At 48.3% G+C, this 15,959-nt stretch overlaps 1 protein-coding gene across 1 annotated transcript in view; it reads right to left on the bottom strand.

Moving 5' to 3' along the window:
• Positions 1-211: 211 nt before the first annotated feature.
• LOC110338654 overlaps positions 212-15,959 on the bottom strand; it is a 28,029-nt gene continuing 12,281 nt past the window's right edge. The window contains exons 3-4 of the mRNA XM_029536175.1: positions 9,374-9,492; positions 212-551 (exon numbers count right to left, since the gene is read on the bottom strand). Coding sequence (XP_029392035.1) covers positions 504-551; positions 9,374-9,492 — 167 coding nt within the window. The 3' untranslated portion in view covers positions 212-503. The remainder of the gene's footprint in view (positions 552-9,373; positions 9,493-15,959) is intronic.

Here is a 15,959-nt window from a genome sequence, read left to right as displayed (position 1 = left end):
GAAAGGAAGGAAGAAAGAAAGAAAGAAACAAAGAAAGAAAGAAAGAAACAAAGAAAGAAATCTTTAACAAACACCAGCTTGGACTACATAAAAAATATCCTATCTCAAAAAATACAATCAATCAGTGATAAAAATAAAGACCACCAGCCAGGCAGTGTATATTTAAAATGTCACCTTCCTTCATATTTAAAGAAATAAAATCAGATTTTTTTGAAACCATAACATTTATTTTATGACTGATTGAAATCCTCAAGAAGAACTGGATGCTGCAGCAGCTGCCCTCCTGGGTTTCGGTGTTGTACTTTGAGGAATCCATGTCTGTGTCTGTCCTAGACAATCTTTAGGTGCCTCGTCTGCCCAGTCCCAGTCGTGTTTCCTCTCTCAGCCATGGCCTCCCAGTTAGGTTCTCTCTTGCACTCGGCAGGCAGGGCAGCCACGTTTGCCATGTTGACCTCTGAAGGTGGCAGGCTTTAGAGCCACGGCGGTGGCACAACGTGTGCCTCTTACTGCGATGCTTTCCACAGTATGATGTTCCTCTTGTCATCATGCTTCTGCCACCAAAGCCAAAGAGAAGAGAAGATGATTTTTTTTTTTTTTGAGACAAGAGTTTTATTCTCTGTAGTCTTGGCTGGCCCTGAGCAACCTGTGTAGACCATGGCCCTGAACTCACAGAGCTACACCTGCCTCTGCCTCCCACGTTCGGGAAAAGGTGTGTGCAAGATGCCAGTTTATCCACTTGATAACACAAGCACATCATATAACTGTTAATAACATGAGGGTGATGTGTGCCTGCAGTCCTAGGATGAGGTAGGAAGAGCTAGCTGCCACAAGGCCAGCCTAAGCTACATAGTAACATAACCTGGGCTACCTAGTGAGACATTATCTCAAGGAAAACAAAAAGGAGAACTAAGCAAAAGGGAACAGAAACCTGTTTATATATCAACACTTGACGGGTGGAGGGGAGACGGGGACATCCTCCACAGGAGAATTGGGCTGAAACCCGACAGCAAAAAGGGATCACATTTGGTTCGGGAATGTGATCCCAGGCTGAGCCATGAGGAATGGCAAGGTTGAACTACACGAAGAGTTCCAGGCTAGCCTGGGATACCTTGAGACTCTGTTTCAAAAACAAACAAACAAATGCCAGGCTGTTCTGAGCCTTGTACTCCTCAGAGTCAAGGTTGGCTCTGAAGGACTTTGCTTTCCGGAGTCTCTGCCTCTGTAAACTGCAGTGAGGAGAGAGCAGGCTCACGTGGATGAACTACATTTCACGGCTTCGGAACTACAAACGCCTAAACACATACTGAATGTTACAACTAAAGAGATTCTGGTTTTAGTTAAGTCTGGCAAGGAAGACAAGCAAGCTGGTGAGGTCACGTTTAGGGGAGCCCTGGGAGCCCTGGGTGTGCTGGCTGTGAGGGACGGTTTCTCCACATAGACTTCAAGCAAATTCTTGGATCTCCAGGTCCAAAGTAATATAAAACAAGAAGCTTATCCTGACAAGCTCAAAAGACAGTGATTGGCACGCCTTGAGGAAAGAATGTTGAAGGCCCTGATGAGACATCCCGACTAGCCATGTCCTGGGCACAACTCACAAAGCCCCGTGGCCTCCTCCCCCAGACTTGTTTACTGATGCTTTGGCAAATGCTTGGGGCCTGAGCTGGGTGGACCAGGGATACCAAGGCTTGTCATCTAAGGAGCCAGGGAGAGGCTGGGTGGTGACTCCGGTTGGATGGGTCCCCACCCTGCACGCGGCAGATAGGCATGCCCATGAATCATAAGCCCCTCTTGTTCAGAGCCGCTCGCTCACGGAGTTCTGATGGCTCACTCTTAGCTTTTAGGGCCTGGTCCTGAGCGGCCTTCTCAAGTCCTGTTGGCCTCAGACTGCCTAACTGAAATGGATTTACCACAGCCTGCTGGCTCTAGCTTGGCTCTTAACTGTGGCACTTTTAAATGGGAAGCGTGAGCTGCAACTCGATTACCTCTGAACTTGGATTTGTTTATTTATTTATTTCTCTTTAGAATGTCTCCCTATAGGCCTCCCATCCCTGCCTCCCGCGTGCTCAGATTACACGCATGCGTTACCATGCCTAGCATCAAACTTCCTTTTACCTTTGGCTCTTTCAATGATGCCCCATCCACCTTTTCCTAGATGGGAATTCTTTTAATCATTCCTCTCTTACCTCCTCAGTTTCCCCACCTCAAATCTCTTGTCCCTCCTCTCTCTCTCTCTAGACCTGACCCCCATGCTCCTCCTGCCTGGCACCTGCCACCCAGGGCAGGTACTGTGAGTTCAAGCACAGGGACCATCTTGTAGGGTGAAGAGCTACCCATCCTTTTTGTCTGGGGCCACCAAGGCTGAGTACCCAAGCCCTCCTACTCCTCCCTCCATTTCCCAGTTCACCCAGCAAGGCTACACTTTTCTCCCAGCTTGCCTGCCAGGTCCCCCTCTCCCCCAAAGCTCTCTCTCTCTCCTGTGGGAGTCCTGGGTTTTATCTACCCCTTGCTGGTGCTGACATGCCCTAGACTGAAGGCGAGCTCTGCAGCGGGCGAGCTGAGCAGCACAGGGTGCTGCTGTCACAGGAGGCAGCAAGGATCTGCTCTGTGTTTGCTTGGGTTCTTCTGGTTCCATTGCTGCCTCTCTCTGTCCCAGGCAACCCTGTTTACCTCCCCCATAGCCAATGGTATGTGAAGACCTGGGCAGAATGGGAGTTCTTCCTGTCTCTTTTGTGCCTTAGAACCCTACCATGTTGTTTTTTTTGTTTTTTTCTGTTTTTTTTTTTTTGTTTTTTTTTCTAATCCAAATCTCATTTCGAAATCTCCTGCCAGAGGGGTTTCCCAGCCCCTCCCAGCTTTGAATCAACCTGCTGATCACAGCACTTCTGAATGAGGAATAGAGATCTCAGGTGGGACTGGCTTGGCACTGGGCCCTGGAGACACTCCTGTGTACACCGCTCACCCTACCAGCAGCACCTAGCCTTATTCCCTACCTCCTGTTCTAAGAAGGAAAACCAGGTAGATTCGAGCAAAGACCAAGGACTGGCTTGACAGCAGACAGCAAGCTGGTCATGTTCCTCCCCTGGAGCTGCAGCTTCAGGTTGGGTCTGCACCAGGGGATCCAGGAAGTGACCTTTCTCTTCCCCACAATGTCTAGGGACAGCAATTTGGCCTTTTAGTTCCCCACCTGTGGCTTAGCAGGTTAGCTTTTTAGACCCCCCCCCAACCAATCCCCACCACCCCCCAGCAGTGCCTAGTCTAGAGTGTCTTTCATGGGCTGCCTGCCCTGTGACTGAGGGCCTTGCTCATTCTCCACAGAGATGACCCTGAGGGCGACTGGAGGGTTAGAGAATCACCTCCTTATGCTAGCTTTATAGCACAAGGTTCCGCTCACAACTCTTTCCCAAGAACAGTTTTGGCACCTAAAGGAATGCTGTATTTCCGTGGTGTTGGTTTGATGAAATTAAACAGTTAGTCTTTCCACTCCCCGGCTCCAGAGTTACTGTTGCTTTCTGATCTGCTCCGGCCTTTGCTCCTTCATCCACTCTCCCTCATACCATTGCCAGACTCCTCTCATCAGAGAGAGTTCTCTCAGACTTCTGGGAACCTCAGAGTCTCCCGAGAATGTCTCCTCCCTACACTCATGTCTCGAAATGTCCTTGTCCTCAAGGCTCTGCTGTGAATGATCTGCGTGGACAAATGGCTCTTCTACACTTAAGCCAACATCTGTCTCGTACAAAAATTCAACTCTGGGGCTGGAGAGATGGCTCAGTGGTTAAGAGCACTGTCTACTCTTCCAGAGGTCATGAGTTCAACTCCCACACATGGTGGCTCACAACCATCTGTAATTGAATCTGGTGCCCTCTTCTGGTGTGTCAGTGACAGGATACTCATATACATTAAATAAATAAATCTTTAAAAAAATAAAATAAAAGTCCAACTCCATGCCAGGCTTGTGGCTCAGGCCTCTGACCGTAGCTCTTTAGAAGGCTGAGGCAGGAGGATCACGAGTTCAAGCCTGCCTGGACTACAGAGTGAAACCGAGGCCACCCAGAGTCAAAAGCAGAGAGAGGTGGGCGTTGGAGGCTCACACCTTTGTCCCACACTGCAGAGGCAGAGGCTTCAGAGTGCCGGCCCCAGGCTGGAAGGTGGATCAACTGTAGAAGTGCTTGCCACTAGGCCAAGCCCCTCCCCGCTTTAGGTTCCCTACCTGCAACCAGCACAACAACAGGAGAGAAGCGGCTCCCAGCAGCTCCCAGCGGCTCCCAGCCGCTGTCTCACACACACAGAGACAGAGACAGAGACAGAGACAGAGACAGAGACAGAGACAGACAGAGACTCAGTTCAAGATCATCTGCTCCATGTTGAGTTTAGGCCAGTCTGAGACACATGAGAGACCCTGCCTCAAATAACAGGCTATCAGGCTGGACGGATGGCTCAGTGGTTAAGAGCACTTGCTGTTTGTTCTTCCAGAGGTCCTGGGGTCAATTCCTAGCACCCACATGGTGGCTCACAAGTGTCTGTAACTCCAGTCTTAGAGGATGCAACGCCCTCTTCTGACTTCACCAGGCACCACCAGGCATGTGTGCAGGCAGAACACACATACACAGGGAAGAGAGAGAGAGAGAGAGAGAGAGAGAGAGAGAGAGAGAGAGAGAGAGAGAAAATGAGAATGAATTTCCCTTCGTTTCTAAGAAAATAACTGAATAAATAAAAGAAGTGGAAAAGAGACTGTGAGATGACTCAAAAGGTCTTTACCAACTTGGCAGCACTTGCTGCAAAGTCTGATGAATCTACATAGTAGAAAGAGAAAACTGACTCTCCCAAGTTGTACTCTGGCCCCACACTTGATAACACACACACACACACACACACAATCTTTTAGAAATGTTTTTAGATTTACTTATTTATTTCTGTGTGTGACTGTTTTGCTTCTCTGCATGTAAATGCACCCCATGCATGCTTGGGGCTGGGAGGTCAGAAAGTGGTACTGGAGCCCATGGACCTGGAGTTACAGATGATTGCTAGCCATCGTGTGAGGGCTGGGAACTGAACTGGGGTTCTCTACAAAAGCAACAAGTGCTCTTAGCCACAGAGCCAGCTCTCCAGCTCCAGTTTTAAATGTAACAACGAAGAAGTCTGGGATGTTGCTCTGGAATCATGTTTGCATAGCGTGTCCCATGCCCTAGAGAGGATCCAAGTACTGGAGAGAGAGAGAGAGAGAGAGAGAGAGAGAGAGAGAGAGAGAGAGAGAGAGAGCATGTGTGTAACTGTGGGTGGCAGCTCCTGAGGGTTAGTAGTTGAAAGATTATATTATACTACCGTTGAGCAGGCCTGGGCTCAGTTCCTAGTGCTGGGAACTCACAACTACCCGAAACTACAAGACCAAGGGGATGTGAAGGCTCCAGCCTCTGCAGTACCTGCATTCACAGGCACGTACCATGCAGTACTGCATTCACAGGCACGTACCATGCAGTACTGCATTCACAGGCACGTACCCATGCAGTACCAACAGTTGCATGGGTATACCCATGAAGTACCTGTATTCACATGTGTGTACCCATGCAGTACCTGCAGTCGCATGTGCATACCTAAGCATGCAACTAAAAATTAAAATGTTTTTAAGCGCAGCTCCTTTGCTACCCCTGAGGTACTCAGGTGAAGGAGACATTTGACAGGCCTTACATGTCACAAGCTGAACGAAGGGCCATTGTCCAAAGAAAGCTAGTATAGAGGGGGCTGTCCGAGCACCAGGGCCTCTGTGTGCCTGTCTGTGCTGTTGGTCCGGCAGCCTCACCCACAAAGCCCAGTGCTGTGGAAGCTTGGGGATGCCTTCATGTTCCTGGCTATCTTGGAAAGTGGAGCTTGTACCTCACTAGGCTGCCAGGTGAAGAGGTTAACCATTTCCCTGCCGCCTCCCCCTTTGAAAACATCTCGTAAAGTGTGTCAGAGGAAGCAGGCTTCTGATCCCACCTATTATTAGCTCCTGAGACAGGGTGGAAGATCCTTTACCTCAGAGATGGCGAAGAGCAAAAGCACAGAAGTCCTTTGCTGTTTAAGATAAGGCATTGATGGCAAACCAGGAAAAGCCAACTCCAACATAAGACCATCTGTAATGACTGGGCAGCTTGTCCTGGGCACCATCCCCAGGCCAGGTGATTGAAAAACCTAGACAGTAGAGTCTGTGAGCAGACCAAGGCATGATGTTGAGCCTGCTACACCCTGCTTGAGGTGATCCCCAGGACATTATGATTGCTAACTTCTTTTTTTTTATGATTTTATTTATATGAGTACACTGTCTCTGCCTTCAGACACACCAGAAGAGGGCATCAGATTCCATTCCAAAGGGTTGTGAGCCACCATGTGGTTGCTGGGGAATGAACTCAGGACCTCTGGGACAGCAGTCAGTGCTCTTAACCGCTGAGCCATCTCTCCAGTCAGATTGCTAACTTCTATGTAGTCTTAAAACTATCCAAGGATGCCAGGGCCAATAAGTGGGAGTGGGTGGGTAGGGGAGCAGGGCGGAGGGGGGTATAGGGAACTTTTGGGATAGCATTTGAAATGTAAATAAAGAAAATATCTAAAAAAAAAAAAATCCAAGGAAGAGAAGGAAGGAGGGAGATAAGAATCGAGAAGAAGGAGGAAGGAGGAAAAGGCAAAAGTCTTCTCATTTCCCCAAATTCTAAGGGAGTGGGGGCTGGGCATGACAGCTCATGCCTTGTAATCCCAGCACGTGGGATATTAAGGCAAGGGCTGACTAGAGTCTCAGGCCATGTGAGATGCAGCTCAGTTGGCAAAGGCTTCTATCCTAGCACGCACAAAGCACTGGTTTTGATCCCGACTTCATAAATCTGTACATAAGAGTTCATGCCTATAATCTCAGTACTTGACAGGTCGTGTCAGGAGGATCCGAGATCCAGGGTCAGCCCTTGCTACATAGTGAGTTTGATGCCAGTCTGGGCTACATAAGGCTCCACTGAAAGGAAGGAAGGATAGAAGAGAGAAGGGGAGGTTAGACGGGAGGAAGGAAGGATGCAAGAGAAAGGGAGGGAGGGAAAAGAAAGAGAAAGAGAGGAAGAGAGGGACGGAAGGAGGGAGGGAAAATGTAGGAATGGATACGCAGGCATATAATCTCAGTGATCAGGAGGCTGAGGCAGAAAAGTCACCAAGATGGGCAGGTCAGCCTGACTACATAGTGAATTTAAGGCCAACTTGAGTTACAGAGGAAGCCTTTGTCTAAATGCATAAATAACATTATATAAATATATATACTAATTATGGTTTATTTATTAAATAATACAAATAAATAAATAGAAGACTCCCCGGGGGGAGGCACTTGCTGCTAAGACCAATGACTGGAGTTCTGTCCCTGAGACCCGCATGGCAGAATAAAAGAACTTCCCCTGGCAATAGTCCTCTGGCCTCCACATCTGTGCTGTAGCACACATGCCCACAACTACACGCCCACATCCTCGCACAGAGTTAATTGGTTTAGAAAACCAGAAGGAATGGGTGAGCCAGCCACCTGTTACTGTAAAGGCAAGGATGAAGTGCAAATAAAGTCCTGTTCCTGGCTCCACAGCCAAAGACAACATGAAATTGTATGTGTGCATGGGCACATGTGTATATGTGTGTGTGTGTGTGTGTGTGTGTGTGTGTGTGAGAGAGAGAGAGAGAGAATGTGTGTGAGTGTGAATGTGTGTGTGTGTGTGTGTGAATGTGTGAGTATGTGTGAATGTGTGAGTATGTGTGAATGTGAGTGTATGTGAGTGTGAATGTGTGAGTATTGTGAATGTGTGTGTGTGTGTTTGTGTATAGCATAAGGTTCCACCCTCAACTCTAGCAGTCTCTTATGGTTCAGACTGATGTCAAGCTGAACTTGAACCACTCCCCCGTCCTGTGGCCCAAAAGATACCAAGCCAGAAGTCACTCCGCCCTGTCTTCTATGAACTGTAAATAACAGAGACGCTCACTGGAGTAATTAGAAGAAACTGCTGGCCAAGAGCTCTGAGAAGGGTTAGGTGTGGCTTGAAGCACTCTGTGTATTTTTGCTAAGCCAAACATGTATCCAGTCAAAAATACGAGTTGTTTAATGAGCTTATAAACTTGGAGTGACTCTTCACATCTTACAGTGAGGTCTGGGGTTCAAGCACCTCAGCAGCGAAGCGCCTACCGCGTGGCACTCAGCCCTGACCACTCCCTCCAGCCTGTGCGCCGCTTCTCCCTCAGCTTACTCTTCTGCCCAGTTAGACAAGGAGTTGTCTGCTGGTGCCTTAGCCTTCCCTTCCCCCTCCTTCACCTGCCCAAGAGGCTCTCACGCGCTGGCACCTTGCCCACCCGCTACCCTCTCACTTGAGAAGAGTGTGTCTAATAGGCTCCCCGGCTCCCCCAGGCTCTCTGACCCCGACAGAGAGCTCTAGTTTAAGCCACTGTGATGTCCATTCCCAGCGTTTCCTATTGGCACTGTTTCTAAGTGGTAAGAGCTGCATAGAGGTGTACTGCATCTTGCTGACAGGGTAAGTCTAGGGCAGGAAACACCCCATAGCAACTGTTCCACAGGTGACCTGAGTTTGTCACAGCCTCTGGGGCTCCCCTTGAGGCTGCAGTAGACGAGGCTTCCCTGGCCACAGTTGGATTTCCTGATCCTCCCTTGCATCCCCCCCCCCCGACCTAAAATTTGGGTCTGCGTCTCTGCCTCCCCCCACTTCTGATCCACGCTACCCTGGAAGCTGATACCGGGCGATCCTCTGGCTGAACACTTCGTTCACCCTTTCCAGAGCCCTGGGACAGTGTTGCTACTGTTCAGAGATATAGGTGACCTTGCTGTCCCACACCATACAGCTATCTACTAATTAAACAGTCAGGCAACATTATAATTAGGTCAGCTACATGTACTGATTTGAGACTTTGGCTCCATTCCTTTCTCTCCAGGATTTAAGCACTGAGAGGGAATGTCTCAATGGTCCAACGATCCAATTTTTCGCACCCCAAGTGGACTCTTTACCCTATCTAAACCCACCCTGATAGTCCAAGACTTGTGGTATCTGCCCCAAAATGGTGCAAGGAGAGAATGGATTCCTGCATGTTTTCCTCTGCTCAACACACACACACACACAAAATTAATTATTTGATAAAGAGAAGTTCTAATCTCATGTAATCTCATGTGTACTGGATTTTGGAAAACCATCAGGACATGCTAAGAATTCCTGACACAAAAGTTCCTCACCCCCACCCCTGAACCAGTTGAATCACATTTGTCTCTTCTGCAAGATGGCATGACTTCATGAGCCAGGCAACTAGGACCTGTGTTTCCTCCTCCCAGCAACAGCCTAGAGGTGACAGCCCCTCCAGGAGAGAGAGCCACCTCAACCCCTACCTTTGCTTCAGAGGAGGGCCTCAGGAAAGGTCGCTCTGTGATGTGAGAGCCCAAGTGCAGGTGTGGAAGGGTGTCAGGAGAAGGTCTGTGGCGCAGGTCTGGTGTGCAAGTCTTAGGAACTAAAGGACAGAAGAGAAACACGATTGAAATCCAGATGAGTGCACCCACTGCCTTCCTTCCCACTCATCCTCACAGCATGGTTTTTGAATGTGTGACACTCACACACACCCTTCTCCCATCCTCTCTCAGTTAGAGAAGAGCACCAGGCTCTGAATTGTTCCGTCTTAGGTCAGATGGATTAATGGGTGGACTGTTCTGTTTGTAGACACCAATTACACGTAAAGACCACCACAGGAGCTGCCTCTCAGTGTGTTGGGACCCACAGTTCACGCTGGCTTCGGCCTTTATTTGGGGGGAGACTGCTTAGTTATTTTTTCAAAATAGAACCGCATGTAACCCAGGCTGATCTCAAAGTCCCTATATAGCCTCAAACTCCTAATCTAATTGTCTCCACCTCTCTGGAGCTGAGATTATACACATACTATTTACCACAAGTGGCCCCCTTAACCCCAAAAGGCCCATCTCCAACTAGATTAGGAGACCCTTGATTTTGGCTCAAGACTTGCCACTAACAGGTAACAGGTGCTAAGACTTATCCTTTCCCTCTTACCCAGTGCTGCCACGAGAGCCCTGGACACGAGCAAGCCCAGCATGGGCCAACAGGAAAGTTGATCTCTAGAACAGTGTTCTCCCAAGGCTGCTTGCCTCAGCAGAACTCTCTCCAGACGGGTCCCCGCCACACACAGCTCCCTTTCCTCTCATTCTCATCTTTGATTTTTCTTTTATTGCCAAATAAAAAGTTTGCTACCTCAACAACAAAAAGGAAGACTGATTTCTACTCTGATACATCAAAAATCATTTAAGGTTTCATAAACACAAGTAATTATTACAAAGGACTGGAGTCATAAGGGAAGAAATGGAATCAGAAGTATCCCAGCTAGCCGTGGAGCACTTTGGGGACTCCCATCACTGCCGGCCTGCCCTTGCCGGGCCATCGGAAGGAGAGAAGGCCTGTGGCTGCTGACAGGTCTCTTAGATGCCTACAGTTTCAGAATTGACAACCGACAGGTGATCCAACAAAGGCCGCTGTGTCCTCTGTCTGAGAAACACAGACTGTCCCAGAAATCAGAGGGCACCTGGTGGTGCACAGGACAGCTCTGAGAAAAGGCCGCTTTGCCACTTGCAGATCAGCACAAAGGTCTTCATGTCGTCCCTCCCGCTCTTTCCAGGCTATTCTCCTTAGACACCAAGTCCGTTAAAGCAGACATTGAAGCAGTTAAACCCACTCAATTTCTCTCCACTTTCCATACTCACACCCATCAGCTCCCTCTGTGAGGAGACGCACTAGCAGGCAATGGATATTCCTCTACATCTGCTAGCTCCGAGCAGGAGGAAGGTCTTACAGTCTTGTATCAAACTAGCTCTTTCCGGATTAAAAAGTAATTATTCCAAAAGACAGCTTTATGGTTAAAATTAAACTAGCTGAAAGCTATTAGAACCTGGACCTTGGACAAATGCCAAAGAGGGCGCTCTGGGCATCGTTTGAGAAAGGGGAGAACTCACTAGAAAGAAGAAATCTTAAGTAGATGAGCATATTAAAAAAAAAAAAAAAAATAGGGAAAATGCTGAAACCTGTTCCGCCACCCTCCCTCAGTTAGAGGCACTTCTAACATTAGGAAAGCGAAACCGACTGTGGGTGGGGTGGACCTGCTGCCAGGTCACCCTGCCTGAAGAAACCCAAGATTGTGCCTACATGAGGGACGTGCAGCCGGGCCACAGAGGCAACAACCAGCTGGCAATCTGTAAAGCTCCTTGCCTGGGGATCGGGCACAGGAACTGGATGAGGCAGGTATATGTGTCTGTGGTCACTGGCTCACTGTTTTGAAGTTACCTCAGTGACTTGCCCCGGTTTGTTATTCCACAGTTTGATTAAGGAACAAGCGGCTACGAAAACATAAGAGGGCACATGCGTGCAAGAAGAAGCCCCAGGGCGCTGAAACCTTGCTGGGTCAGGAGTACTGGAGTCCCAGTGGGTGTGGTGGGGTAGGGACCAGAGCACAGCACTTGGTAGAACCAAGACGGTTCCGCAGCGCCCTCTGCTGGTCGACTGCGACCACACCTGCCTGGACTGATGCTGGGCTCACCCTGCGCGCCTGCAATTTTCCTTCTCAGCCTGCCCTCTGCCGGACAAAAACGTTTTCCACCTTCACCAGGCCTTAGAAAATAAGGTGTGTTAGGCAGAAATCTAACGGGGGCAGGGAGTGGGGGAAGTGGGAAGCATCATTTCCACATCTATAAAATGGTAACGGTGGTCACACTACTGGCCCGTTTATGTCTGGGCTGTTCTCCAGTACCGAATGAAATGCTCTTTATTCGTCACTTTCTGCTTCCACCCTCATGTGGTCCTGCTCAGTCCCTTGGAATATCTTTATCCCCAGTGTCCCTGAAAAGAAAACAGTCATACCCTATAAGATTTTCCGCTGTCTTGTTCACTATCTGACCTCTGAGATTCGGGCCCAGGGCTAGCAAATGTTAGGTGAGCAGTCTGGCTGAGCTAAACCCCCGACTTCCTTCTTTTCTTCGAGGCAGGCAGATCTGGAACTCATCCTACATCAGTCTCCTAGGCAGCTGGGATCACAAGCCTGCACCACCATGCCAGTTCACAAGTATTCGTTGTCTTTAAAAAAATTTTTTTTCCAGTGGCTGGACAGATGAACCATCAGTTAAGAACACTTGTTGCTCTTGCAGAGAGCCCAGGTTACATTCCCAGAACCCACAAGGTGGCTCATAACCATCTGTAACTCCAGTTCCCAAAAATTAGATGCCCTCTTCTGGCCTCCGTGGGCACCAGGCACTCACACAGTGTACAGACAAACATGGAGGCAAAATACTCTAACACAGAAAATAAAATCTGGAGTATAAAATAAATTGTATCACATTTATTGTGTGGGAAGGGGAAGGTGTGTGGGGCTCGTGGGTTCTCTGGAGCAGCTCTGGGGGAATCAGCGGACCCCTTCCACTGTGTGGGAACAAAACATTGTACCTCCTGAGCCATTTGACCGGCTTTCATGAGTATTTAACACAATTTTCTTCTTTCTCTCTCTTCTTCCTTCCTCATTCCTTTCCTTCCTCCTTCCCCAGAGTTTCAGGCATCCCAGGCTGACCTTTCTATGTGACCAATTATGACTTTATCCACTCATTCTCCTGTGTCCACCTCCTAAGTACTGAGATTACAGGCATGCTCTACCACACCTAGTTTACCAGTGCAGGAAACAAACCGAGGGCTTCACGCTTGCTGGGCAAGCGCTGTCAGCTGAACTACATCCTGAGGCCCCGAGGGAACAGCCTTTCCTACAAGTGTCCGACATAAATTAATCTGCTGCTGATTATATGCTCGGTGTATAAAGCTCCAACTAGCCTCTCTGTCCCTCTGTATCCTTAGCACCTACCTACCACAGAATAGTACCCAGTGGTGTGCTTGTATGTAGGTGCTTGGCGATATCTGTTGAATCGATACATAGATGAATCATAGGAACTGGTATACAGCAGCCTGAAATGGAAATAACAAGGTCAGACAGCTTGGGAAGAGGGATTCTATTTTAGGAGAGGTGGCACGGTGACATGTTTGTAATTCCTGCACTTGAAAGGCTGAAGCAGATAGAACTCTGGGAGGTCAGCCTGGCCTACACAGCGAGTTCTCGGCCGGCCAGAGATCCATGGTGAGACCTGTCTCACACAGTACCCTGAGGGGCTGAGGGGATGGCTCAGCTCTAGTGGAACGAGCCTGAGCCGGAATTCAGTCTTTGGTTCCTGGCACCCACAGTGGAAGGGGAGAACTGACTCCTAAAGTCGGCATCTGACTTCCACACGCGCACCACAATACACACAGGCCGTGGCACACATAACGTGCGCTCACACCCACATGTGTAAACATACACACTAGTAATACATTTTAATCTGGGGCGGGGAGGCATCTTCGCGGATGAGCACCTGGACAGCATGTGCGATGCCTTAGTTTGTTCAGTCTCAGAACAAGCAACAAATGCAAGCAGGAGGTTTGAAACACATTCTGAACCCGCAAGCTGCTGGTTTCACAACATAGCAAATGCACTAAATGCCACTAGACTGTAACTTTAAGATGCTAATTATATGTTATATGGATCCCATCTCAATAATAAAAAATGAAAGGACAGGATTGTAACGTAATAATTAAGATCATTGATTGGTAAACATTACAAATCCTTGAGGAAGTCGGCATGCAGAGCACAACTCTCATGCAGCCTCGTGATTTGCACAACTCTCACGCAGCCTCGTGATTTACACAAATGGTTTACTGAAGAGATTCCCTCCAGCAAGCCACATGTGCACACAGGAAATAGTGGCACCATGATAATCCCAGCTAGACACGCACCCTGTCAAAAGCTCTGAACTGCCCCACATGGGCCACCACTATCCCCACTTCTTTCTCAGTCTGCTCCATATCAAATCATCAAAAAGATCTTCCTGGGCTGTAGAGATGGCTCAGTGGTTAAGAGCACTAACGGCTCTCCCAGAGGTCCTGAGTTCGAATCCCAGCAACCACATGGTGGCTCACAACCATCTGTAGCAAGATCTTATGCCCTCTTCTGGTGTGTCTGAAGATAGCGACAGTGTATTAATATAAATAAAATTAATAATAATAATGATAACCTTCCTAAGAACAATCTTCTTCCCATTGTCATCTTCTAGGCTGCTTGATTCTTTGTTTGTTTGTTTTTTTGGATTACTTTGTTTTTGTTTGGTTTTAAGGCATAGACTCTTTATGTAGCCTTGACTGTCCTATTTCTGCTTAACTTGTAGACCAGCCTGGCCTCAAACTCACAAGCATTTGCCTGCCTTTGCCTCCTAAGAGCTAGGATTTTTTTTTTTTTTTTTTGATTTTTCGAGACAAGGTTTCTCTGTATAGCCTNAGGGCTTCACAAGAGAAAGGAAGGACAAAGACACTGGAGAGGCGTCACAGTCCAGAGAGGAGGGGCGTGGTCTCACAAAACCCTCGTAATCTGGACAGAGGTGCTTCCTGACACCAAACTGTGGGACGCAGTTTGTCCCAGGGGAAGGCTCAAAGGCCTGGCCTCTACAGGTTGGGCAACATGTTGCAACAGGGGAGATAACCATTGTGGGATACAGACTTAGCCTCTGAGACACAGGGCTCCCCCAAATCAAGGCCAGTGACCTGCTCCAGCCTCCCTGCCTAAGGCAACCCCAGGGGGCAGACAAACTCACACAAATGTGATCACCTCCAGCCGACTGTGGCCCTGAGGTGTCACTGCTACACTTAAAATACTCAATAATCTCAGGAAACCAAAAAGCTTCTGTAAGGCAAAGGACACCATCAATAGGACAGAATGGCAGCCTACATAATGGGAAAAGATTTTAACCAACCTCAAACCTGACAGAAGACTAATATCCAAAATATATAAAGAAACTCAAGAAATTAGATGTCAAGACAACAAATAATCCAATTAAAAATACAGTACAGATTTAAACAGAATTCTTTTTTTTTTTTTTTTTGTTTTTCAAGACAGGGTTTCTCTGTGTAGCCTTGGCTGTCCTGGAACTCACTTTGTAGACCAGGCTAGCCTCGAACTCAGAAATCTGCCTGCCTCTGCCTCCCAAGTGCTGGGATTAAAAGCATGTGCCCCCGCTGCCCACCTTTTTTTTTTTTTTTTTTGTAAGAGCTAGGATTTAAATGCATTGACATTAAAATGTTTTTCTTTTATGTTACCTGTGTGTCTGTCTGCCTGCCCTGTCTGTGTGCATCATGTATGTCTAATGTTACCTGTGTGTCTATATGTCTAATGTTACTTGTGTGTCTGTCTGCCTGCCCTGTCTATGTGCATCATGTATGCCTAGTATACAAGGAGATGCAGAGAGAGTGTTGCATCCCTGGAAGTGGAACTGCAAACAGTTGTAAGCCACCAGGTGGATGCTGGGAACCAAACTCGAGTCCTTGGCAGAAGGAGCAAGTGTTCTTTGGGTTGTTTTGTGTTGTTTTTCAAGACATTCTCTGTGTAGCCCTTGCTGTCCTGAACTCACTCTGTAGACCAGGCTGGCCTTGAACTCAGAGATCTGCCTGCCTCTGTTTTTAGCCACTGAGCCAACTCCCCAGCCTGACGTTGCCCAAAATGATTTAAGCAGAGTTCACTGCTTGTCCATTTGGTTCATGTTACGAGCATCCTAACATGCCCAGTGGTGCCAGATGACACAGGACGAATTCTTGTTAAAATGCATGAGTAGGGAGAGCTTTGCCATGGACCTGCCAAGACCTGTAAGGGGGGGCTGTACTTTTGATGAAACACCCCAGTACAAAAATTAACTGAGATTAAGAAATAAGCAGCAACAACAACAAAAGCACCAACACAAAAGCCAGGCGGTGATATCCCACACCTTTAGTCCCGGCAGAGGCAGAGGCAGAGGCAGAGGCAGAGGCAGAGGCAGAGGCAGAGGCAGAGGCAGAGGCAGAGGCAGAGGCAGAGGCAGAGGCAGA

This window comes from Mus pahari, chromosome 1 (genome assembly GCF_900095145.1).
Source record: "Mus pahari chromosome 1, PAHARI_EIJ_v1.1, whole genome shotgun sequence".
Classification (NCBI taxonomy): domain Eukaryota; kingdom Metazoa; phylum Chordata; class Mammalia; order Rodentia; family Muridae; genus Mus; species Mus pahari.
This window is presented reverse-complemented; position numbering and strand designations above follow the sequence as displayed.